The sequence below is a fragment of the Clytia hemisphaerica genome, unplaced genomic scaffold, assembly GCF_902728285.1.
Source record: "Clytia hemisphaerica strain Z4C2 unplaced genomic scaffold, Clytia hemisphaerica genome assembly, whole genome shotgun sequence".
Lineage (NCBI taxonomy): Eukaryota > Metazoa > Cnidaria > Hydrozoa > Leptothecata > Clytiidae > Clytia > Clytia hemisphaerica.
Window position 1 is genome coordinate 628,348 of NW_027103240.1, and position 27,367 is coordinate 655,714.

General features: G+C 35.1%; 2 protein-coding genes across 2 annotated transcripts in view; both read left to right on the forward strand.

Annotated features, from left to right (window-relative positions):
* LOC136800590 (leucine-rich repeat-containing protein 9-like) overlaps positions 1-10,777 on the forward strand; it is a 92,788-nt gene extending 82,011 nt beyond the window's left edge. Inside the window, exons 28-31 of the mRNA XM_067057274.1 lie at positions 2,316-2,441; positions 5,275-5,361; positions 6,435-6,501; positions 10,434-10,777. Coding sequence (XP_066913375.1) covers positions 2,316-2,441; positions 5,275-5,361; positions 6,435-6,501; positions 10,434-10,492 — 339 coding nt within the window. The 3' untranslated portion in view covers positions 10,493-10,777. The remainder of the gene's footprint in view (positions 1-2,315; positions 2,442-5,274; positions 5,362-6,434; positions 6,502-10,433) is intronic.
* A 7,489-nt stretch (positions 10,778-18,266) lies between these two features.
* The window catches only part of LOC136824929 (kinesin-like protein KIF13A), a gene marked incomplete in the record, with an annotated part of 43,285 nt that continues 34,184 nt past the window's right edge, over positions 18,267-27,367 (forward strand). Inside the window, 1 exon segment of the mRNA XM_067053948.1 lies at positions 18,267-18,646. Coding sequence (XP_066910049.1) covers positions 18,595-18,646 — 52 coding nt within the window.

Sequence of the window (27,367 nt, forward strand, 5' to 3'; positions counted from 1 at the left end):
CTGAGTCATGACCGTTTTAAAGAATGTAGTTTATATCGTTTGTAATTTATAACAAACAGTAACTGCAGAGTTTAAACCCCTTAGAAATCGGATTAGAATGTATGATTCAAAATGTACGTCAGCCATTTATATTTATTTTGATAGCGCTTTTAAAAAGGTCGAATTTTGACAACGCTCGTTTATGACTTTTAACCTCGTAATTTTTTGTCTTGACCAATTCGATCCAATTATAAGTGTGCGAAATTCTTTGGAGATTCTCTGATCATTTTGATCAATTTACGCAGGGCGGGGTTCATGGTACCCGACAAGCCCTTTGAATTGAAAGAGGTCAAAATTTCTCGAGCTGTACTTTATATTTTTTCATGAAATTTTGCACACTGATGCAAAATGGCAATACCTAAAATGTGACGGAGCCTGATATTTGAAAAAAAATATTTCGGCCAAAAATGCCGATAATATGCCGTCAAAACCGGTTTGTTGCCAATTTGTCGAGATTTCATTAATCGTTTTTCCCGATTTTTTCACAAAGATGTGTATCAGCATTGCCCAAAATGTAGTCGATTCGGATTTTTGAGAATCATGTTTTTCCGGCCGAAAATGCCGGGTATTCATCAGGTAGGTCCATTCAGCATGTTGCTTGTTTTTACTTTCCTTGTTTTTTTCAAAAGTAGAGAAAGACCTTCTAAGACCCTATTTTTTTAATTACGAGACTTTCATCAAACGTTTCCAGACCATCTTAAAAGAACGACAAATAACTAATAAAAAGCGACAAAAAGAGGTAAACTATATATTCAGTAAAATCAAGAAAGCTAACTCTATCGTTGGCTTGATTAGCAGGAGCTTCGAATTTCTCTCACCAGATATGTTTCGAACGCTTTTCATTGCATTTGTCAGACCCCATTTGGAATATGCACATGTAGTATGGTCTCCAAGGCTAATCAAACATATCAATGCAATCGAGGGCGTCCAACGAAGAGCTACAAGGCTAGTTAGTTGCTATAGAAACTACTCATACGAAGATCGGCTACGACTCATCAATCTACCTAGCCTAAAGACCAGGCGGCAAGTTGGTGATATGGTGGAAGTTTTCAAGAACCTCCACATTTATGACGAGTCTATAAGATCAGAGAAATTTACTCCTCGAACACGACCACGACGTCAGCACGATTACGAGCTTCAAAGGAACTTTGCTAATGACGGTATGAGAGGCTACCAAAGCAACTCTCTTTTTTACAGAAGTGTGAAACCTTGGAATGATCTAGAAGAAGATATTGTTGAAGCACCGTCCTTACAAGACTTCAAAGAGCGTTTGATAAAAGAATGGGAGAAAAAACTTTATAAAATGTAAAATCATAAGTTCTGTTTCATAGAGGTCAATAGACCTGCGAAATATATTGCTATAAAATAAAAAAAATAAACCCTAACCCTAACTATCACCAGGAGGATATTTTTCGTAAATGGCCGAACAATCCTGTGCTGGTTGAAAACTTAGAAACAGATCATGTGAAAGTACCTATTGCCTCATATTGAGTTACTACTTCTATCCATCTTGACTCCTATTGAGCTATGTTCTTCCATCAGCTATTTTTAGATCATTAGTTTTTTTTATTTTGATGGATCTCGATTTTATTATATTCCTTCCATCATTTCTTGACAAACCTGATAGCCTTTTTGTGGATATTCATTCTCTGGCTATTTGTTTTGATTTGTCTTGTATGTCCTTTTGTTTTGTGGGTTTTGTTTCCATTTTGAATAGTTTCATAGTTCATAGGTTTCATACTTCTAGACTACCGTTTATCTAGCAATTCGATTTGGCCAGCCAGGGTGTAGTATGCAGTGTGCATGGGCCCCGGCGAGCCATTTTGAGTAGGGGCCAATATTTTGGAAACAAACGTCGCGCACCATTGTTGGGCGACGAAGAAAATCTGTCAGTTTTTACACCCTCAAAACACCTTAAAACGTTATCTAATTGGGGAGAATAATAGTTTTTATGGCTTAAAATAGTAACTTTTAAGAAAGTATGACATGGTCTGCAAAAAAGTGAAGTGGGCTACGGGGCCCATAGTGTGCTGATGAGTCCCAATAAGGACAAGATGCATGCACCTGCTCTGCTATCCAAATCTCCTGAAAGAAGATAGTTAGACAGCCTTTTTATGAATTTCTTTAAATACATATATAGTGAAGATATGTAATATCTGTCATTTTAGAAAAAGAAAAGTATTGATATATAAATAACTCAAACTGATAAAAACGAAAAAAGTGAAGAATATTTTTGTTAATTATGTATATATAATCGATTGGCTTTGAATTTTCAGATTGCTCGTCGGATGAGTCACCGCATGATGCTAATCTTCCGGCAACCGAACTTATTGAGTATTGATGGTATCCCAGTCTCCAATGAAGAACGCTCCAAAGCGGAAATCCACTTCTTAGAACAACAGGTAATACGGATAACTTTTTGCTTTTGTTCTATAAATTGCTCCAGTCTGGTTTTGATAATGGATGACGAAAAATTAGGAAAATGTATAATTTTACCATATAAAAAGACAATTGGCAAGAGTCCTCAAATTTGACTAGTTTATAAAATGATTTATATCAAAGCTGGTTGACGTTTAAAAGTCTGAAGACCCCGGGGGAGGCACTTAGGTAAAATTAGGGACGGGGGCGGGCTGCTTGTCAGTGTCCCTTTCTTCGGCTCTGAAGATACCTGACAGGTTCCCAAATTTAGTAAATTTTCAAAAAGTGTATTTGACAGGGTCGACTATTATTCATTTTGGTCAGTTTTTTGGGTGGAAATTAGATTTTTTTGACACTTTTTCCACTTTTGCCACTTTTCAGGGTAATAATTAAAAATTTTTCCCATTTCATTCGGACAGGGTCCCAAATTCAACAAATTTACCATACACTCACTCTGCAGTGCCCCCTCCCCCCCGGGCTGAATACCTATGTGTAAAAGTATCCCAATATGTTCATCTGTAGGCTGTGGATTGAGTCCAGTAAATTGTGACTGGGGAGCGAACATTTTGGGGGGCGTGTATGTGTATGTGACATCCCGGGATTTGATTGCATAGCTTCAAAGACGAAACTAAAACTCCTTTCTTTCAACAAAAAAAAGTAAATTTAATAGTACAGTCAATTCTCATTAATTTGAACCACTATTATTCAAATCTCTCAGTAAATCGAACTAAATCATTGGCCACCTTAGCTGGAAAGTTGTGTACAATTTTTTAATTTGAAGGAAAGTCTCAGTCCTTTGAAGATCGAATTAGAGAGAGGCAACTGTAATATTTCGTTATCTCCTGTTCTTGTTCTGTTCATAGTTGCCCTTTGTGGAAACAATTCTCCTGTTGTCTTAAAGCTCTTATAATTTCATCCCCCCTATGTTTAGGGGGGTCTTCAAACTCCCAGACAACCCTGTAAGCCCCCCCCCCCTTTTTTTCGAAAAAGTGTTCGTTATACATAGGGGTTTCAAACTTTTTAACCAAATAAGTTTATTATATTTATGTGTTTTTTTTTTGTTTTCTTCTTTTGTTTCTACAATCGGCGCCGAAATATTTGGTACAAAAGTGGAATTCCCTCAAAAATTTAAAACCGCAAGTGATTTTTAAGTGCTTTGAAGTACAGTTTGGAAGTAGAGTTTTAACATTAGACTTAACACCTTAGAATCTCAGGATTTAAAAGTTCAAAAATGTTCCAATATGGCTGAGAAGCCACTTAACCCTTCCCAAATCGAAATATTCAATGAAACAAAGTGCTGAAATTGCAATTCTCGCCCGAGCTTTAAATTCAAAAAAACGTTAAAATACCCAAATTTGCTAATATATTTCGGCACTGATTGCAGCGATTTGTTCTTGAGAAATTCATATATAGGGGGTTTGGCCTTTAGGGGGGGGGGGTGAATCACCCAAAAAACTATGGCTCTAGAATTTTCCGAACCGAGCCCCTTAAAACTTTTGATAGTATTATTGATATTCGTTAGTCAAGATTACGTCATTTTTCATATCGGAAACACCCAGAAAAAAATTGGAATGTGTTGCTATTTTTAGCAACACTCATGGGTCAAATTCCGGTGTTTTCGTAAAATGGCGTAATCTTTACTTTGAAAAGAATATCAAGAGTTATTAAGATTATATTTTATACACACAGCATATACATTATATAACACTTTTCTTGTAAAAAGAACCAATATTTTTGGAGATCAAGAAATAATAATGTTAAAAAAAATAATAATAATGATAGATAATACTACCAAGGGGGGGTCGGTACTAAAATCCAAGACATATATGAGTACTACAAGGTTTTTTGACGATTTTTGACAAACCCCCACCTAATTTTTGAAAAAGGAATTTTAGTACACATGTACTAAATTTTATTTTGACATTTTAGCATAGTGACCACCTAAATAAGGCTCATTTTGGAATTCAGTTCGAAGAATGCGGGTCTTTGGACTTTCAACAAAATGCCAACTCTGGTTATTTAAGCTGTCAATGAACCTGATCTATCTCTCTCTATTCTAAATAAAGACTCAGAAACAGTCAAGACACTTTTGCTCTGATTCTCTACTTATTGCAAAGATTGATTGGTCACCTCTAATTTACAGCTTGCTATTTCTTTTCTATCCAGTTATCCACGGTTCTTTACAAAAAAGAAAGCATTCAACTTCGAAAACATTTTTTATTCCATATTATATAAAAGCAGAACAATTTTTTAAATTGAAACATTGGTGTTTCACAGCCACAGAGGCAGCCAGAGAAACCTTTTTCCTCAGTTGAGATAAAATTTCCTATTGAAATGCTAATGGGGATAGAAATTCTATTGTTCCAAGGTTAAAAACCCAGTGGGGATATGGTTTTGGAGTGCAATTTTTACACATGGAATTTTCAGTGGGGATGAAATCAAAGTTAATTTCCCAGTGGGGCTGAAATTCAAGGGTATTTTACCACCGGGGACAAAATCTTTGCTTAATTTGTGACACAGGGACATTTAAATCTTATATAGAGAGTTTTTATTTTTTCATTTTGCCTAAAATGCTCAGTCAAAAGTTATTAAATTTCCTAAAATTTGGTGGTTTTTAGTACTCATGTACTAAAATTTTTCTTAAATTTCTTGAAGACCCCACCTAATTTGGGATTTTAGTACACATGGTACTAAAATGCTTTTAGGCTTTTTTTGTAATACCACCACGTCACTAAAAGTCATGATGTCTGAAATTTTAGTACCGACACCCCCTGTACTACCTTATATTTGGATAAATGAATTCCTTTCTTTTCATAGGGTGGCATTCAAGCGTTGCAAGCTTTATCGAACAGTTATGATAACTCGTTCCCAGGCCTTCAATCCAACAATCGAAACCCTTTGAAGGTTTGTATTTGTCGAATTAATAACACGCAATTTATTCTTTGTTATTATTCGTAATTTATTATTATTTAAAATGTAATGTTTTCTTCTGAGAACCCCCAGCCGGGTCATACAAAAGATTCCAAAATGATACTTGATGCCTCTCTGCTTGATGCTCAGCAATTAAGAGAAGGATCAAGGGTAGGTGGAGAACGAGTGGTGCCCTCCCCTATCTTTGGGTGAATAACTATCGAAAGAGGAGCCGAGCTTCTAACTCCTTCTAGATCTAGATATAAATAAACCTTTGAACTAGCGATTGTCTTAAAAAAAGGACCGTGGCACTGAAAGGGTTAACCAGGCATTCTCCCATCCCCCCTTACTAAAATACTGGGTGAGTATTCAAGCCTGAGCAATTTATCAATATTGAAGTTAGGGGGAAGGGGGGAGCTTGTTTTGCAGTCGTACTAAATCGAAACTACCTCAAGGGAATACATTTTCGCGGAATTTAATTTCGTGGTTGAGAGAATTTTTTTCTTTACCATATGTCCTATTTTTCCCTAAAAAGTTAAATCCTGAAAATTTTCGGGGATTTTTCAGAAAACCGGGGAATTAAATTCCGCGAAAACTTTTTCCCTTAAGGTATCAAAATATTGCACGGTATTGTAACAACATTCCAAATCTTGTACCACCTGCCCTTCATTCCACAAGCCTAGTACCCAGGGTGTTTGAGCCATTCACTTTGGTTTCGAATATTTAACCATCAGATCCATCATTGCAATGTATAAGTTGAACGAGTAGAAAGAATGAGAAAATCTTTCCTTCTCAAGAGGAATCTAATTCATAGTGTACCTACATGTTTTTTATAAGAACAAACTATATAAAAACATCAAGCTTCGATGGCCCAAAATATTAAGAACAAGTTTATATTAAGAAAAAGTCCATTTTAAGGCTTTGTGGACTCTAAAACACTCAATTTCTAAGGAAATTGCATAAAAACACTCACAAAATTTAAGATTGTTTTAAGAAGGCTTAAAACCCAAAAAGTCAATAATATATCCGACGGCTTATAAAGAATTTTTTCATTTTGTACTTTATAGGTATCGAATTATACTTCATCTGGACCAAACGAACGGTTCTGGAATCCCCATCATAACGAAGACAAATGTAAGAACAAATAATGGGTCATACTTTAGGCGTACAAACTTTGGCGAGTAAAAACTTTTGCGATGACGAAAAATCGAAAAATTCATGACATTTACTTTTGCGAATTTAACGGAAAAATATTTTTCGCGAGCATAAACTTTCGCAAATCAAATTGAGAATTTTCACATGAAAAAGTGGCTTAGAGGGATAAATACTTCTTGGATTGGCTTGAAACATTTTTCCTTTGACTTATTTAGTCTTTTAGCAGGCTAGAAAGTGCCATAAAAGTTACATTTTATTCAAAGTTTGAAGTTTTACAGATTTTCTATTTTGTCAACAATTTTTCGCGATCATAAACTTTCGCGAAAAGGGCCAAAATTCGCGAAAATCGCCAAAATTCGCGAAAATCGCGAAGTTTCTGCCCGCGAAAGTTTGTACGCCTAAACAGGGGGGGGGGTCATGTAGTTATTATATAAACACTATGACAATTACTACCGTGGTGGTATATAAACCAAAATTTGGGAAAACAGTTACTCCACCAGTGGACTAACTGCAACATGGGTGGTGCCTAAGCCCAAAATTGTCGATTTTGGTAGGATATGGTGTACTAAGTGAGCACATTTTTCAATTTTTCACTTAAAATTTTAGGTTTTTAAAAATTCCGGAAGTAAAAAAATTCAAAACATTTTTTTCAAAAGTCAAAAAAAATCACAAAATTTTTTCTTCAATCAAGGCATGAAAGATATTTTAACAAACTTGGAAAATAATTGAGATATTTAACTCTTGAACGGTCGTTAATAAGACGAACCCAGTAAAATGGTATCAAAAATGAGGAATTCAGTGAAAAAATTGCCAAATTTGGCACTTTTGGGGGTGGTATACACCAATTTTGAGGGTAAAATCAGTTAGTACACTATGGAATAACTGCAAGGGTGGTGGTGTCTGTAGAAAATGTCCAAAATTGCAGTTACTCCACATAGTGTCAAGGAGTAACTGCAAGACCCCCCCCCTGGCCTAAAGTATATTTATTCACGATATGCAATGCTTCAACACAACCTTACCGAAAATATGTAACTGGACTGTTTGTTTTTTCTACCCAGTACGTCACTTCCAACCAATCAGGTGTTCTAAAAGTGATGTAATGTCAGTATAAAACACGTAAGACATTGTAATGGTGCATATCATGAAATCAACCATAGAATTTGAATTTTGCTCAAATATTTAGGGCTCGAGTGATATTTTTCAGATAAAACACTTCTCATATTTTGGGAAATCCGAATTGCCTAGAGTCCATTTTCGGACCACCTCGGAGGTCCTATTCATAATATGCACCACTGCGATGACTTCACTAAACTATGCAACTTTTCTGTTTTTGTTCCACCCAATACGTCACTTTTTCTATTGTTTAAGTGACGTATTGGGTGGAACATTTTAAAAGTTTTCAGAAGACTCTCCATTGGTGCATATCATGAATAAATCAACCCATGTCCGTCCGTCTGTTACAAGCTTTTCTCATTGGCTCGTTAGTTTTCTCTGATTTTTTTACAATAAGGCAAAATGGCAATACACAAAATGTGACAGAACCCGATTGTTTTTAGAAAATTTTTTAAAATGTCTTAAAATTTAAACTTTCGAACAAAACTGCTGTATTATTTTTCTCGGATTTCTGTCAGAAAGATAGCGGGCAAGGTTTTCAATAAAGTTGCCAAAGTCCTTTTTTCCGAAACTGCTTTTGGTTTTTGGCCGTAAAAATCGGATTTTGTTATTTGGGGAAATTCCCTTTTGTCATTTTTTGGGAAAATGAGTTTTTTTTCTTCGCGATTGCCTTGGTATTTCTATCTAATTGTTTGCGCAATGATGTAAAATGGTATTGTTGAAAAGCTGATGGAGCCGATTTTCGAAAAAACGAATTTTTAGACAAATTTGGGCCAAAAAGGGTTTTTGGACTTGTCGTGAAATTGATCTGTAGTAATAAATAGTAATATTTTAGCAAAACTTTTGGTAAGGCAAACTTTATTGAGTAGGGACATAGAATGCCCCTTCCCCTGAGCTTAGGGGGAGGATAAATCTTTTTTCTTGTTTGGGTGCAATTTTTTTCTCTCTTAATGCTACGGGCTATGTTTTTATTAATTTTATCAAACTTCTAGTTTATGCCCATAACATTTGCATTCGTTATGAGTTTTTATGTCCTGCCTTCCGCAACACTTGGGTTTTTGTAACTTTCAAGCAGAGAAGATGGGGCCGGGGGGGGGCACTCGATTTCGAATCGACGGTATGTGCCTCGCAAAATCTGCTTTTCAAAATCGTACCCTTACAGTGCAGTTCAATATGGCTGAAAAGGTACCCTTTCAGTGCATTTTCTCTTGATTTACCCAACCCTTATAGTGCACTATATTTCTCAGCTGTAAATCTGCGTGAAAGAAAAAGCTTGGGGAATTTTCTGTTTCAAAGAAAAACTAAGAAAATTATTCTTGTCAGCTGTAATTATCAGACAATAGAAACTTTTTCAAACAGACGAGAAGTAAAAACCTTTCTTATTAACAATTATTTTGAATTTGTTTTAAAAATCGACCATTGCCGTGCAATCTCACAGAAACACACCCTTACAGTGCATTTTGGGATGCTGAAAAACCCCACCCTTAAGCGCGGCACATGACGTAGGCCAGATCATATCCCCCCGGGTGGGGCTATATTCTTAAAATTTAGCTAGGATCTATTTTCATTAACCCCTCTCCCTGAAAATTGCTGAGCTGGACCCTTTGTCTATGTGGGACTTTGGTGACAATTTTGTGTCCTTTTTTTTTAGTAAATTCTGAATTTACATTATAATAGTCTGGGGCCATTTGAAATAAATTTCATCAAAATGAAACATAAACATAAACAAAATGCAGTTTAATTAATTAATAAATTTTCAAGTAGCCCACCCGCCTCAGAAGAAATCACAACAAAAACAATTTTTGTCATTTAACTTTTCATTTGCCTATGACCTAAACTAGGGGTAGAAACCCCTCAAGTAGTCAGACGGCTTAGAAGTAGGTGTGAGTCGTTAGATATAAGTTTGGCATGAATTTATGGCTAATCCTCGAATAAGAAGTTTTGGGGAAAATTTGTCCCGATAACTACAATATTAGTATAAATAAGTGAGGATCGCCTACAACCATAACTGCAGGGAGGGAGGGAGGTAAATTATTTCATCCTGTCAGCTTTCAGTTAGAGCATCGACTTGAACAGGGAGATATAATGGCCATTTTGAACATGACGTCACATGGCTATTAGCAAAGTAGACTCAGTTGGCGGAGGGCGGCCACCCAGCCATTCAAATCCTGTATATGGCGCTTATCAAATAAAAGTTAAACCGCAATTTAACCTGTGTTAAATCCAAACTGTCACATAACTGCAATGAAAACTTTCAAAAGTTTTCTACTTTTATGATGATTTTTTTGAAACATTTTTTGTTTCAGAAACTGATTTTTATATGTTTTCTTTCCGTGGTTTCAGGTGGGACCACTTTATGCGTGTTTCAGTTTTCAAATGTATCTATTTGGTGAAAAATGTTTCAAGTGGCCCAAGACCTTCGAAAGCCTCCCAGCGAGGACCTTTTTTTAAACATATGTTTCCCAGGCATAGCCTTCCTGGAAAATATGATCTGTTGGCCAAAAGTTTCAAAAATCTTATTCCTAGAAATGAAGATCTGTTTCTCCTCGATACCTATATCATCTCCTAGAAATATTAATCTGTTTCTCTCTGATGACGTCATCAGCTACAGCGGCGAAACAGATTTATTAAGGAAAAGGTCTTCGGATAAGGAAAATCGGATCTGTTTCCTCATTTTTCAAAAAAAGCTATCTCCTGGAAAAGGGAAACAGTTATTTCGGGGAAATGGGCTCGTTGGCTGCTTCTGAACCTTAAACATCTGAACCGTATTTTTACTAATTTTTCTGCTCTTATTGCAGCACGATCAAAGAAGAACCACAGAGGCTCAAATAAAATACCTAACAATCGATACACCTAGCAACTGAGTACGGTTACCATGGCAACCTATGTATTTTGTAATTACAACACCAAAATGGTATCTTCGACTGGATGTTCGTTCGCTTTAGAATAGGGCTCAGATTTCTTATCCTTTATTCAATAAACTCTCAATATCAAATGTTTTAGGGAGCTCTTTGCCGAATAATGTTAAAAGATTTTATCCCAGGGCTTTCAGATATATTTTTCTTTTTTGAATACTGCATTTTCCGCAAGGGAGTACTGAAGTTGATGATTTAATAGGTTTTACTTTTTATTATTTCAATAAAATGACAAAAAAATAAACTGAAAATGTGTTACAAACAATCGTCTCGTCTTGGTAGGTAATAGAATCTTGTTTCTCAGTTCTACTATTTTGTTTAAAAATAAAAGAATTAAAATTCCTGGCAAAGATCTTATGATTGGAAGATGTGGTGTAAATTAGAACACCCCCTTCTCACGGACCCACTGGGAACTCTTCTCACTGGAAAAATTGGCCAAAAATATCGTCCCCGGGGCAAAATTTTACTCTAATTTTTGTCCCCACTGAAAATAATTGATTAAACCAATCCTCACTGCAAAATATTTATGCTATTTTCCCCCATCCCCATTGAAGTTTCTGACTTGAAAACAAAAGACTTTGAATCCCCGGTCATAAAAAATATGGGAATATTAACCCCAGCGTGTTTCATTCTCCCACTGGCTGAAAAAGTTCTACCGGGTCTGTGAGAAGGGGGTGTATAAGATACACGTTTTTTTTTTTATTAGAACACCTAAAATTTGGCTTAGCCTGGATGTGCTTATTTTTTTTAGCAATTTTCAGCCTAAAATGTTCTTAAATGCGTTCTTAATTTTTCAGACTACTCTAAATCGACAGCATATGATACAAAATAAAGAGCACTTAAATTTGGCAAAATTTGGACAATATTTGAGTCTCGACTTTTGAAAATCCACCCCTAAATTCGGTTAAAACTGCTTAAAAAGAGGAAAAATTGTAGTTTCTTGTCATTTTTTTTCAAACTGAGGCTGGGCATGTTCTTAAGATGTTCTTAATTTTTCGACGAATTTCAGCCTATATGTTCTTATAAACTAGGTTCTAATAAAAAAAAAACGTGTATCGTGTAAATATTCGATTTTTTGTTTCATAATATTGTATATTTTAGGAATAATTTAATATAACTTAATGTAATATAAAAAGGTTTGATAACATATAATTGCAAGTATGAGATATTCATAACATATTTTTGTGTAGTGTAAAGATATATATCAGTATCAAATGTCAACTGACTTTTTTCCTTGTCATGCTAATGATATTGACCTATAGTACACGTTTTTTTATAAGAACATTCGAAATCTTTGAAACCTTCGGATGTTCTTACTTTTTTGAGTTTTAAGCCTAAAAAAGCTTTTAACATGTTCTTATTTTCATTATTTTATGAGTATTTTTGTCCATTTTTCTAAGAAATCGGGTGTTTTAGAGTCCCCAAAGCCTTAAAATGTTCTTAACTTGTTCTTAACATTTTTCCCATCGAAGCCTTATGTTTTTATATAGTTTGCTCTTATAAAAAAAAACGTGTAACTAATTTGAATACCTGCAGAAAAAAAAATCAATTTTTTTTACTTCTCCAATTTGGATGACCTAATTATGACCAAGAAGCAATTAATTTTCAACCAGTGTTTCCTTCCTGTTAGTATAAATTTATCTTTCTTGTTGCCTTAGAAATCATTTGAAGTGTTTTTTATAAGCATACCTAGCTGACACACAACGTTGTTTAAACATTTGTCTAAAGTTATATGGACGTTGTGAATATTAGATGAATGTGGATACAATACAACGTCCCGCACTCTTTTGGTCGGACCCACGGAATCTGCCGCCCTTAAGGGTAGGTTTTTCAAGACCCTCGAAATGCACTATAAGGGCTACTTTTGATAGAGTGCACTACAAGCGTTTTCTTTTAGCTGGATACACTATATAAGGGTGTGTTTGGGAACGGCGGAATTGCAAGTTTGACAGTAAAAATCTGATGAATCTTTATAGTTTTGACTCACACCCATTTTAATTTTTTAGGCTCATTTTCAGGTCGCTTCAGTAAAACAAGATATGAAATCAAAATACACTGTAAGGGTCAAAAACACAAAATACACTGTAAGGGTAAGGGTACCTTTTCACTGCTCATGGGCTGCATACTGTATGGGTCCAATTTTAAAAGCTATATTTTTTTGGCGGCACATGCCGACGTTTAGAAATCGAGTGTACCTAACAATAAAATTTGTCTCATTTGTTTCAATTTAATTGACAAAAGCAGCATTTCAAGATTTTTCAACCAATATTTATGCTGATTGTTTAGAAAAATCGTTGATTATTGAACTCTTTTTTATATAAGAACCAGTGAATTTTTTTTAGGCCAGGCAATGTTCTTAGTTACGCTACTTTGAGCCTGAAATTGATCTTATGAATCCTGTTCTTATTTTTAGGGCAAAATTAAGGTGCTTGTAATTCTAATAAGTCTTCCTTTTTGCACCCCTGTCTCACAGCCCCGATGGAACTTTTTTCCTCAGTGGCGATAAAAATTCCTATTGAAATCCTAATGAGGATAGAAATTCTATCGTTCCAAGGCTAAAAAATCCAGTGGGGATGGTTTTGGAGTGCAATTTTTAAACCTTGAATTTCGAATGGGGATGAAACTTCAGGGTATTTTCCCAGGGCATTTTGCCCATATATTGCGCATGCGTGATTTATCGGAGCGGTACTCACTAATAAGGTCGGGATTTGGGATGGCTAAATATGTCGTTTTTTGACTGTCGTTTTTTCTTCGTTCTAATTAATGTCGTTATTTCTCAGGGGGTCTTGGTCATTACCTGTCAGGGTCAGGGCTGGACTCAGGAGTCACAATTTAGGGCCGAAGGCTCTCGTAGCAAGTAATTATATCAAAACCTCGTTTTTTCGAGGTTTTTTTTTCTTTCATGGTCTCTTTATTGTGGTCTGAAATCGGAGCTTACTGAAAAACTTTGTGAGTGAACCAATGCACCAGGAAAATTTCTTATTTAGTAGGGGGCCAGGTCTAAACGGAAGGACTAAACGAAATCTGTTCCATTTCAAAGTTTAGTATAAAATTAGAATTTTTTGAGAATAGTCAAATTTTCAAGGACCGGGAAACTGCGAGATAAATAAGTTGTAACAAGTACATTATTTCTTTCCTAAAGCTTTTTTTTTTCGCGCCGCCAGAAGGAAAACAAAATTTACCGACATTTTGGGGTGCAGACAGTATACACTACTTCATATCCTTTGTTCGAAATGGTTTCACAGTAAACTCGTGGTTTGGGAATTCTTTTTGAGTGATTGCGTGATTTGAAAGGTGACTGGGGAGGTCGTTAAACCATGCCACCACCTCATCACAAAATCACTAAAGCTTAAAGTTTTTTTCACATGTGCGTAAAATTTTATTTAAGACCTTGAAGGGTGGGGAATTTCCCTAAGCTTACGTAGTGTTTTAAGGCCTTATGTAGAGTTTTCTTACGTTCAAAAAGTTTTGAACGGAAAGAAAAGTCACGTAAGACCCTCTTAATCAACAAAAACTCTACATAATGTCGGGGAAATTCCCAAAAGACAGCCTTACGAACGATTTTTCGTAAGGTCTAAAGTAAGATTTTACGTACATGTGAAAAAAGCTTAAAGATCATCTTTACTGGATATTGCATACATCCTAATTTGTCATATTATAGCAGCTTATCTACCATTTCTAATTTTATTGGTATATAATTAATTTTCAATAGTAACGCAAGATTTAGATAGGAAGGCATCAATTTCGCTTTTCTCATCTGATTAGCTTAACATATGACGTCAAAGTCTGTCAGAATAGCACGATCCACATCGCAAATAAAAGTGACGTAAATAAAAATACATACACGTTTTTTAATAAGATAATCCAAAAGCCCTCGGGTATGTTCTTAACTTTTTGAATTTTAAGCCTAAAAATATTCTTAGCATATGTTCTTTTTTTCACCATATCGTGAGTATTTTTGTCCATTTTCCTAAGAAAACTGGAGTTTCTTTCTTTTTGAGTCTGCAAAGCCTTAAAATGTTCTTAACTTGTACTTAATATTTCGGCCATTGAAACCTTATATACCTATATAGTTTTTTCTGCATGATATATGCTCTTTACGAGTTTGTTTGAAAGTGCTTTTATAAAATTGACTAAATTATAACCTCGGTCAAAATATGTTGAGAATTTAGGATAATTCCTCGTTTTTAGCAATTCAAAGCTCGGGCGAGAAAGTCGCTTGTGGGCTAATTGATAAATTTATTCGAGTATTTCAATTCGGGAAGGATTTATAGACTTTTATAGGCTGTATCCTGAGTCCTATTGGACCATTCTTGGACTTTTGGATCCCCAGATCCTAAGCTCCTTAGTCCAGCGTTAAAACTCTATCCTTCCAACCTAATTTAGAGGGTTTCCAAATCGTTTGTGGTTATAAGATTTTGTTGGAATTTCCCTTTTATCTGAGTGGGTTTCGTAGTATTTGCATCTACGAAAGGCCCTACCTAGGTTGCTTTGCACAAGAAGATTTTTGTAAAAATCTTATATATAAAATTTGTCTCGATAAAATATAAAATCTACAAGGATGACAAAAAAGGCTGAACAGTTCTTCAATCACGAAGTTGATTTTTTCCTCTTAATTTTCATTTTCGTGGTTCTCCAAATAGTTAAGGTCTGTTAGAAAAAAATTGTGATAAAAGGCTCAAAATTGGCATTGATGACCCTTGCCTTAGGGGGTTGTAAAACTTAATTTTAAGCAGATACACTTGATTACGTCATCTGGCCACCTGTCAGGTGACGTATCAGGCTAGGAAGAAAACTATTTTAGAAGTTTTCAAAATCCATGAAGTAAATAAGATGTTAATTTATAATGGCTTTTTTGAAAAACAAAGATCACGCAACCTTTGAAAAACGTACAAATCACGCATGACGGCTCAAAAATCACGAAGATCACGAAGAAAAAATTTCCAAATCACGTAATCGCGCTAAAAAAAAGTCCTTATCATGATATTATGCAAACCGCTTTGGGCCTCATTCATTAAGAAACCTTCTCAGATGCAAATCAGAGCTTGTTTTATATGCTACATATGAGTCTTAACTTATCCTTCTCTACAACTCTTTATAATGTGTTATTAATGCAAGGATTACATAATTTCTCGTGTAATATACCACTTAAGAACCCTAAATTATAAAACAATAACAAAGTTTTTTTGTTTCAAAGTTAATATCTCGTGACCTTGGCTTTGCCATTTCGAAAACGTAGTGGCCCTTATGGATCCCTTTTCCAAGCTTCCCAAAGTGTACTCTAACACACCTCTGTCTCACAGAGCCCCGGTGGAACTTTTTTCCACAGTGGGGATAAAAATTTGTATTAAAATTCCAATGGAGATAGAAATTCTATTGTTCCAAGGTTAAAAAATCCAGCGGGGATGGTTTTGGAATGCCATTTTTAAACATTGAACTGCGAATGGGGATGAAACAAAGTAAATTTCGCCAGTAGGGCTGAAATTCCAGGGTATTTTCTCACCGGAGACAAAATTTTAGCTAAATTTTCCAGTGGGGCTGGAGTCCCAGCGTGTCCGTGACACATGGGTGTTTTAACGGTCAAATTGAGCAAAGATGAGAAAAGGTGTGCTCTATAGTCTAACGGTGTAAAATTTTGAAAATCTGACCTTATTTTGCCTAAAAAAAATGGTCAAACATTAAAAAAATGCACCATAAGGAGGGATTTTTCACCCAAATTTACTCAGATTTGGCTAAATTTTCTCTGCACTGTAGCGGTCCGAATTCAAAGGCCTAACTTTGGGCCGCACGTACGGTCGTTTTTGAATCGAATGCCCTCCCGGGCTACAAAGGCAATGCTCTACGTTTTGACTTTTTCGAGAATCTCAACCTCGGAATAAAAGGCAACCCGGCTTCCAGACCAGGTTTTTATTCAATCAATTGGCATCATTGTGTGTGAAAGCGATTCTTATGTATGCCTTTGCAGCGCTTCTATCAATCTGAATCACAGACCTCTATTTAATTTGAGCATTCACTTCATCGTCTGTATGTGTGCAATATATGGTTTCGGCGATTTATGCCAGTTATGATGATATGAGCCCTCCCCACTGGGGAATGGGCCCTACTTCTTACGAAGTAGGAATTCCTCTTTTTTCAAATTGGAACGTTTAGCGCTGTTCAGACACTGCTGGTTCTGCAGGGTCGGATACAGGAGGTAGGCTATCTTATTCATAGAGAGTAATTTTCAAGTTTCCATATAAGGTAATACGATAATAAAGTTCACTCTCCTCCATTGGTTATAGCCTCCCTCTGTATCCGAGCCTGTTCTGTGCACGCGAGACACAGATAACGATGATGCCAATGATGCAATAGTGGTAACACTCGAACTGCGCGGGAGAGCATATAGCGTGTCGTAGGCGCAGAACGGGATGAGTGACACCACACTCCACAATGTCTGGCAGTTATGACTGGTATTTTATCAAGTTCTGGTCTCGAACCCTTCTTGTTGTTACACAAAAAGTCATCGTGCATCGGAACCATGGTCTAGAAGAGGGAAGGGGTTTAGAAATTGGAAAAAGAGCATAATCGGCGTTTAAGTCGGACGGATTAGTATTATTAGCGGAATTCGACGGAGTTTTGACGGAATTTTGGAAATTACAGTTGACGCTCTCTAATTCGATCTTCAAGGGGAATTCGATTTTCATCAAAGAAGGGAGCTTATCAAATAAGGGAGCGTCGTTTATGAGAGTTTCTAGTTTTTAAATTTCATCGAATAAGGGAGCCTATCGAATAGTAGAACGTCGAATTAGAGAGCGTCAACTGTAGATCCATCTACTACCGGAGACTGAAATTCGGGTAATCTTAGAATCGCTTATTATAAGGCCCCCCAGCGGTTTGCCTGAATGCATGAAAATTAAAAAAAAATTAGCGTGAATTGGAAAGCTTTGCGTGAATGCGTGAATTTGGGAAAAAACAGCGCGTCATTGCGTGAATTGAAGATCCGCTGTGGGGGCTCTTAGAAAAGTGGAATTTTGGATTTGGCAAAAAAATTTGCAATGGGGGTCATATTTATGCATGATTCAAAGACAATCTTATATTCCTACAAGAAACTTTTTCATTGAGCTGAATCCTGAAAAAACCACAATGGATAATCTTAATTGAAACTTAGAAAGTAAACTATAATAATAATAGGATGGCCAGCATGGTCCAGCATGTCAAATAGTGAAAACTAATTTGAATACCACATCAAAATTGTCATTTTATCGATACTGGCTATAGACTTCCAGCTGTGTGGAATGTTATCGAATCCGGGAACAACGGTTTATAACAGAACTAAAATGGAATTTAGATTATGCAAAAACGAGGAATTAAAAAAACGGGACATTCATCTTAAATAAATCGTGCGATTTATTTTCAATGACAAATGAATTAGTCTGTTGGTTTATCCCTTTTCTTTGGCTTTTCTGTTGTTTTTTTTATAAGCATTATTTGTAAGAGAGTTTGTAAAATGTCTAAAATCTCACTAAAATAGGTATTTCTATTGATTCTTATAAAAAAGTTGAAAGTTTGTGAAGTTTACGGCACGAAAGGTTGGGATTTTCCGATTTTTGCCGTAATTTTGGCATCTTTGACGAACGTCGTTTGATTTGATGTTTTTATTTCTCCGATAAATGAAAACATCGCGTTTCGAAAAAGGAGATTGGGGATTAGAAATACAAAAAAAGCGTAACATTCTAAAATGGTAGTGAAGCTACGGAGACTAGACTAGGTGAAGCAACTTGACACAGAAATTTTGGGGAAACTTTCTGTGTGCCAACATGATGACGTAAAGACTCTAAAGATGGACCTTTGTATACTTAAACAATTAGTTATGCCAACTTGATCATGAACTTAATAATCTGGTAGAAAGCTGAAGAAATTTGGTTAATAAAGCACGTTTTTATTTACTTTTGTTTTTTGAATGCACCAAAAAGTTTTAATTTTTGATTTACCGTTGATTCACGATTTACACCGTCCAGTCCACCAAAGATTTAATTTATCCTTGCTTCAAAATTGATTACAAAAGATGTCTACCAAAGTCAAAGTTGCAGTACGAGTCCGTCCACTCAACAAAAGAGGTATAAAAGTTTAAGGTGGTACAACCTACTTTCTTTCTGTCTTTAGTTTGAGCTTTTTTCTTTAACCTTTCCAGCCCAAAAGAAGGTTCTAAAACATTCACCATAGGTTCCTAAAGATACCTGGCTATGTTTTGAAAATCAACCATAATTTTGATGATAGTCCTTTCTGTCAAACTTCGCCTCACAAAAATGCGGGAGAGCTCCAAGTCGGAGTATTTTTCCCTGATAATTAAAATGGGTGTGGGTAATTTTCCCACTAAATCTGATTTTGTCAGAAATATATTTGGGGAAATTTTCCAAAATTAGCCAATTCCATTTTTTCAAAATATGAATTTTTTTCTCAGGAAATTCGAAATCGTTTTGGAAATGTGGGAGTTGTGTGAGAATATCCTGAAAATAAATGTAGGGGAGAGTTCAGGAGTTGACAGCTATGCCTTTAGGAGATGGCACTACTGTATACCGTAGAGTCGTCTAATCTCGACATACGTCTTGCAATCTCGACACCGGATCTGTAAAATAATCAAAACAAACCTTGAATGAAATTCTTGGTATCATTCTTATTGAACAAGTTCATCCATCAAACTAGAAGTTCAGTAAACATTGCAATCCTTTCAATTATAAAAACAGCCAAATTATAAGCAGTTTTACACAACACACGAAACGCATGCAACTTCCTCGTAACTTTCTCGTGTCCATCATTAAAATTTTACAACTTAATTACGCTTCAAGTCACGTGATAAAAATAATTCGCGCGCTTAGCCTGGTTTCCCATTCCTTTTATATAAAAACACACGCTCTAGGCGCTAACAGGCCGCACGCCGTGATTGCCAGTATGGCGGTCACATTAAATTCAAAAGGAAACCGGGTTCTTTTTATTATTTTCGGTTCACGGTAAAAATGTCTACTAAAAAATTCCTCGCGTGCAAAATGTTGTGTTGTTGTGATTTGGACATCTTCGTTGAAAGTATGCTAATTAGTTTTTAGCGGCTACTACATCGTTAAAGTTTTCTTTTCAAATATAAGTAATAACACTTCACATTTCTCATATTATATTAACAATCTGTGACGTGATAGAGAGAGAGTACATTTTAGTGATTGATTGATAACTTTGGTATGTATTTGTTTATGTTTGATTTTTTATTTCGAAGACCAGCCTACAGCTATGTCGAGATTGCAAGACGTATGTCGAGATTAGACGACTCTACGGTACCAATTTTGTTTGACGTTTGCCGTCAATTTCAATCGATCTTGACAAATTTTATCTGAAGTTCTAGTTACTTTTTAGTTCTAATCAAATCAAAATGGTAGTGTTATCTCTGAAGGGCTTTTCACTCCAGTCAGGACCTCTTTGGTCTTTTTTAACATTAGTTCGGATATAATAAAAACATACCTGATCAACACATCCAAACCTTCTGTCTTGCGTTTACTCTTTCCTTCCCAACAACTTTCGTTTTTGCTTATGTAGGTTTTAAAATCCACAAGTAATGAACCTCTTATAGCTTTATCTGAATAAATCTGGTTGAAAACCTTTTGTCAGGTTTCATTCCGTACGTTTTTTATCCACGTTGTGAACCGGTTTCCCCGATTTCCCGATAATTAAAAATTGGAACTTTCCCGTGGGCGCGATTGGGCATACCGCCATCGCGAAATATTTTTCGTGAAAATTTACCGTATTCTAACGCTAATATAATCTAGATAGGAAACAAATATTAAATTTGATCTTTTTTTTCTTGTATTTCTAAATTTCAAGAGAAAAAGAACTATCTACGAATTATTATTATTATTAACGGGCGTTGAATCGACATTGACATATTTAATGATGTCATAATCAATGCCGTGCATATTTTGTCAGCGCTGTGCATATTTTGTCAACATCCTTTTCATTGGATAAATACCACTAAAATATACAAGATAAGTAAACATAAATTTATCGCCCGCGAGCACGGCTTAGCTAAGCGCACCTCTCTTATTCATTATCTAAGAATTGAAGCGGGCAAAGATTACCGCGCGGCTGATAGCGGACGAAGGTTTTTTTGAAGATATTTTCAGTTATAATCCAAGGTAGAACAAACTAAACATAGAAAGGGAGTATTTTTTAGTGCTCTATACGATGATCGGTATTTTTTTTGAATTCTATGTTTAGATTTCTCTACCCAGCCCCGTTGCTATGTACGCGCGCCCTGTTGCTAAGACCTTTGCTTGAAATCGAAAGCGAAACCAAGATTATTTAGCGCACACTGCCGTTTGCGTAATATCGATAAAGTGAAATGAGGTCCTGACTGCACTCTGTCTGATCTGTTATTAGTACAACCCAGGGTAAGGCCTGAACTGGTTATGGGGCGCTGCCCTTCTTTAGATTATTAGAATATTGGTGAAGACAGCTTTTTCAGTGGGATAACAATAGAAAAAGTGCCCTTTTAGGCCACCAACGTAAGCTGCCCTGCCTTTCTAAAGTATAGCCTGTTTGTCCAAGACAAAAAATTGGTCTGTTTCAGTCAGGAAAAGTGTAATTTAGGGAAAAATCAGTTGGAATTTTGGATTAGGAAAATTTTAGAAATTTACAGAATGTTTGACAGAAAATATGGAATTTCAAAGAAATTGCAGTTTTAGCTGTGATATTTTAGACGGACCATCAACGCGATCCTTAGATCTCGCTATACAGTCCCTTTTTTTTAAGATGACGGGTGAGTTTATTGAGGTAACTGAGGAGTCATTTTTGGTTTGGCTTGACCAGACGAGTATGGATGGCAGGGATCTATGATCTAATTTAAAAAGTAATGTATTTTGTGGTTCACGATGTTTTTTCGTAAATGTATATACGAAGCATAAATTCCAAAACTCTGCAAAACCACAATGCAACGTATCTCATCTCATCTTCTTTGAAAAATTATTAGTTTAAACAAGAATTTTGAACTGTTACTTTGCTTACAAATTATTCTTTAAAGTAGAAAATGCATAGCATATATTATATATTGATAAAAACGCTTTGTGAAAGCTAAATAATTTTGAGGCTGCAGCGGCTTATTTAAAGCTTTCCTTTGTTTGTCAAAAAGTCTTGACTCAATTTCAAATCGTTAATCTGATCCCTGGATGGAATTTTCTGAGTTAATCGAGGTAAATTTTTGGTTTACCATGATAAGATGAGTATGCAGGGATTTTTCTAAGTACTTTGAGTTCCACCCTGACTTTTTTCTGAATTTACATTGAGATTCTAATATGCCTGACAGAGCATCTGCTCAGCAAAGCTGTTTATTGATGAAGCTGAGGGTCTGGGAAATGTTTAAATATGGAGGAGGGGGTTTCCAGTGGATCTAGGGTAAAGCCTTGGTTGGGGTTCAGAGGGGGAAGCTCTTGTAATACATTGAATATGTACATATTGTTGGTTATTTTTGCTTGTAAACAAAGGAAATATTTTTCTATTTTTGATCGAATTTCAAATCTGGGATTGATTATTTTGACTGTATATATACCAACATAAAAAAATGCTTAGAAAAATCCCCTTAATTCTCCGTAAACATTTGAAGTTTAACACAAATTTTTCAATTTTAATCAAATTTTTATATACCTTATCTTTGGCTTCATCTCTGACTTATTGATTTCTGCTTGGATTTATTTTTGGGGTATAATACACTTCAGTATCCTTTAAAAAATTTTAGAAAGGAAAAAGGTAGGGCTCTCCAAAAATGTACAGGCTTTTTCCTAAAATTCATACATTTTAGATTTATAAATTAAAAGTCGTTGACACCATCCCTACAAATACAACAGAGGCCATGAATAATGAACTTTCACTATGAATTAATTAGTTAGAGTTACCATTAAAAAAAATTATAATGTATATTATTATACATAATGTAATAGTCTGTCGTGATCACAATTTCCTCACTCTCCACTGTCAGTGCATCTCAAACCCTCAGAGAAAATATACAGAAAACACATATTATATTGGACTTAGTACCAAATTCTGTACTACCAAATACTAAATAAAATAACAAAAAATGTGTCAAAATAAAGTTTTTTGGAATTTGCAAAAAATAGCTACATGGGATTATTTTCTAATTAAGGCCGCTACCCACGCAGCATTTTACGGTTGGCATACAAGGCGTGCAGCTTAATTATTGCATAGATTACATAAATTGAGCGCAACAAGAGTTGAAATTTTTCAACTTTTTCGCTAGGCTGTGCAGCTTCCCTATTGTTCTTTTTTAAATAGCCAATCAGAAGAGACATTTAACTTTCTTGTACCGTGTGCAAAGGAATTTCAACAAAAGAGAAAAGAAAAAATGTGCAGCACATCTCCCCTTTAATTTGGATCAGTGGAATAAGAAAAGCATTTAGCGACCAAAGCGCCCGAGCCATGCGGCTTGTTCGTCGAACATAAAATGCTGAGTGGGTAGCAACCTTTAAAAGTATTTGGAGCAAGCTACCAAAAACATAACTTTTTTATTTTTCCATTTTTTTTACAAATGTTCCAGTTTCATTTTGTCTAAAGGGATGAAGATAATTGAATGAGCTATGATGATATATAATAAGCTATAATTGCTCCACGTTCTCTGTGCTTGGTAAATTGATTGGCAGATTAAAGTCTATTCACCTGTGAGTTCCTGAGGGTTCTGCAGAGATGGCTTTTTCAAATCAACCCTGTCCTTGAACTGTTGTTTTTGAGATTGAACGGCAGCACTTAGCTACGACAGTTCATTTGGATGGAAATTGATTTGGAGTACAAACAATAAGAATGTTTTGGAATGTCAGGAATATTGATGGACGTTTCACAATGTGCCTGAAAGTTCTATGACATTCCTAAACTAGTAAATAAAAGGAAACAACCAGGATTGCTCAAGCTCAAGAACGTTCTGTAGTGTTCTTAGAATTTTCTTAAACCTTCAAGAACGTTCAATAGCTTTTGTTGGACCTACCCCGGTGGAGGTCCTATAAATTAACCTCTGTTCGTCCGTTCGTTCGTTTGTTCGTTCGTTACCAACTTTTCTCAAGATTGGCTCATTAGTTTTTTCTGATTTTTTGCACAAAGATGTGTAGCTATAAACCCTCGAATGTGACGGAGCCCGATTTTCGAAAAAAAAATTTTTTGGGCAAATTTGGGCGAAAAAACGGCTAAAAAATGGGTATTTTGAAAAATTGGATCATTAATTTTTTCTGATTTTTTGCATGAAAGTAGGGTACCATCATAGGTAAAAGATGGTTCAAGCAGATTTTCGCAAAAAAATTTTGTTGGCTCAAAAAAGGCATGTTTATCTAAGAATCACTATTAATAAGCATACATCAATGTTCTTAGTCAAATTACTCAATTTTTTTATGAGATAGATGTTTTTTTTTGCTCATGAGGGCTTACTTTTAAAGAATATGTGTGTTTAGACATAAAATTTTGGTTGCTTGGCGTGATTTTATAGAAAAACTGGCCAAATTCGATATTTTTTTATAATCTCATTATCAACTTAGGTATTAGCTTTTCTCGAGATTGGCTCTTTCATTCTTTACGATTTTTTGCACAAAGATGCATAACTATAAACCCTCGAATGTGACGGAGCTCGATTTTTGAGAAAAAATTTTTGGGGTAAATTTCAGCTAAAAAACGGCCAAAAAAAGATTTTTTTTCTGATTTTTTGCATGGAATTAGGTAAAATGGCTCAAGCAGATTTTTGTAAAAAAGAATTTTTCAGCTCAAAAAACGCATCTTTATCCATAAGAATCACTATTAATAAGCATAAATTAATGTTCTTAGCCAAATTGGTCAATTTTTTGACGAGATGGATGTTTTTTTGCTCACGAAGTCTTGAATATGAAAGAATATTTCAAGAGCATGAAATTTTAGTTTCTAAATGTTTTTTTTATAAGAAACAAATGACTAATTTTAATAGATCGTCAATATTTGTGTTCTGAATGATTGTTTAATGGTCACGTCACGTAGATATCAATTATAAATGTGTTAAATGCATATTCAGGTAGGTCCATAAAAGTATCACTTGTTTTATTTGTATTCAAAAGTCTCTTGTGAGGACACATTTACACAATTAGATGGGAGTTGGTAGATTAGATCAACTTATATTACTGATTGTTTCTGTTAAAAATAAATTTGATGACAATCCAATCACAGAGTTGTTTTCAGATTTCAACCAATGAGATTGTCCCATACAAAGCAGATTGCCCGCCAACGTTTTGGTGCTAATGGCTTTTTAGCATCTTGCACACCAGGTCAAGATATAAATATCACCTTTTTAACTCTTTCATCTCTCTGAGGCTTAGGCTTATTTTTATCATTAATTAATTCTCAATGTAAGAGTTATGCTGTCAATAAAGTGCCACAAAAAATATTTTCTGGTTAGATGACGCACAATTGATATTATCCAGGGGAATAAATTTGTAGTTCTTCTTCTATTTCTGCATATTGGCCAATTTGATGAAATATAAATTCGAAGTCTTATATTTCATAGAATAGCTGATTTCTAATTTTGAGAATCCGAAAGATTGGCAACCAATCATTTTTGCCTGCTTAGGGCTTTTCTCTTTGATGTTTTATTTTATTCTTTGTTGATTGGTCATGTTCATCAATCACTCACAAATCATTTCTTGAAATGAAAACAAAAGGCTTTTTACTAAACTGTCAGCAATGTCCAGGCTACTGTTTTTTGGTTTCAATGGCGGTGAGTTTTGAATTTTCTTGAAAAGTTTTCATAATGATAATTGTGGATTCAGTGCTGAAGTTTTTTATTAAAAAAAGGTCTATCATCTTTACTGATTTTTACAAGCAGTAGCACTGTGAAGCTGCAGCACATGGAATTAAAAATTATTGGAGCACTTACTGTCAATATATCAATATTTCCGTTGGATTTGAAGCCAATTCATTAGAGTTAATATTTTAAAATTTGGATTCACACTTTCATCCGTTCTCAACTTGTATTGTATTTCTATACTATTTGGTTGTGAGTTTCAGCTGGCCTTGAGGCCCATTCTCGCAACTAGAGATGCTTTCAATAAGTGGCCTGTCAGCACCTTGGACTGACTACCCAGTACCCCTTCACATGGCATGTTTTGCCTTGGACCAAGGTTCATTCACTTGCCAAGTGAACTGTTTCGAATGGGAATTGATCCTCAGTCACTTGTCACATAGAGAAAGTGTCTACTTTGTATCTATTGTTTCATCTTCAAAACAAATTTAAAACGGCTGCGTATATTTTTATTTTATTACAACTGTTAGTCGTTATTATAAGCAAAACAATGAGGAATGAATACATAGGGCTGGCACAGTCACTTTCGGTCGCGGTTGTGGATGGTGAATTTTGTCGTTCTTTTTTAACGTTGCGAAGTATGCACTTCTTCCCCCTCCTGTGCAGCAACACAGGCCAATGACCACTATACCACAGTTCCCTCTTTCCATTATCATCATTATGATTTACAGGGTCCTGGTCCTGGCTTTTTCTAAGTTTGATTTGTGTTTAATGTTTGTTCCTTCTGGTTCCTTTCCAAAACATCCACATAGAAGAATTTACAGGAAAAACTATTGTTTTTTTTTTCTTTTAAATTATCAACCCAGTTGATCTTCCTTATCTTTCATTAATTATTCATCAGCAGGTTTTATGTTTGAAAATTGCTCAAGAATTTAAATTGGTTTTATTAAGAAGGGGTGTTTATTTCCACAAGTTTTTAGTTCTCCTCTAATTCTCAGATCAAACACTCCCAAACATGCCATAGTTTTGAATACTAATATAAAATCGATGTTGATCTGAACTTTTTATATCAGTCCTCCTTCATCTAATAGTTTTTAAAACATGATTTTACAGAAAAACTTTAAAACTGGAAAAAAATATTTCTATTTCGTTCCTCTGATTTTACCATAAAGTATAAATGAAATTCAAAAATATGAGATTTCATATGTTGTTTAAAACAAAAAGTACATCTCACATCTGGTACTTTTTGATATTGATTATAGATTTTTTATTCTTTTTTTTACTATAAAATCATCATGAAAATTAGGTGTTAAAATTTTTGATATTCACTCAGATTCACTTATGATAACACTCAGCCTTTGAAGCTTTTTGAATTTCTTTTTATACATTTTCTTGACAGTGTCAGATAACTTTAATCTGATTATAAAAAGTTTTTGCCTGGAATTACACTCAAAATGACAGATTTTAGTATTCAAATAATACTTTAATTAAAGAAGTTTAAACCTCCCCCTAAAAAGTTTTCTTTTCTCATTTTTATGTCAAAAGAATCATCATACCAAAAACAAATACCCAATCTGGGATTTTTCTAAGCACTTTTATGTCCGTATACCGGCCAAAATATTCTATCTAAGATTGAGTCTTTGAAGATTTTTTTCTAGCAAAATTAACCTTTTTTGTTGTTTATGAGCAACAATGATTATTATCTACATATTCAAGAGTTTTTGGGAGCATCGCCCTCTGAACACCCGTACAAGACCCCCAGTTTCATCAATGTACAGCTTTGTTGAGCTAGTTCCCTTTCAGGCATATTAGAAATTAAATCTAAGTTTCAATCTGCCAATCTGCCAAAATCCCTGCCAATACCTTATGAATAGAAGGTTTGCCATAGGACTAATATTCTAAATACAGTGGACTTAGATTTGAAGTTATAGCCGATGCCCAAATATCCCAAATTATGGACTTTTTGTGAGCAATGTTAAACATTAATGATGTGAGGTCACATACGTTTTTAATCCTGAGAAACTGGGATGATGACTTTGAA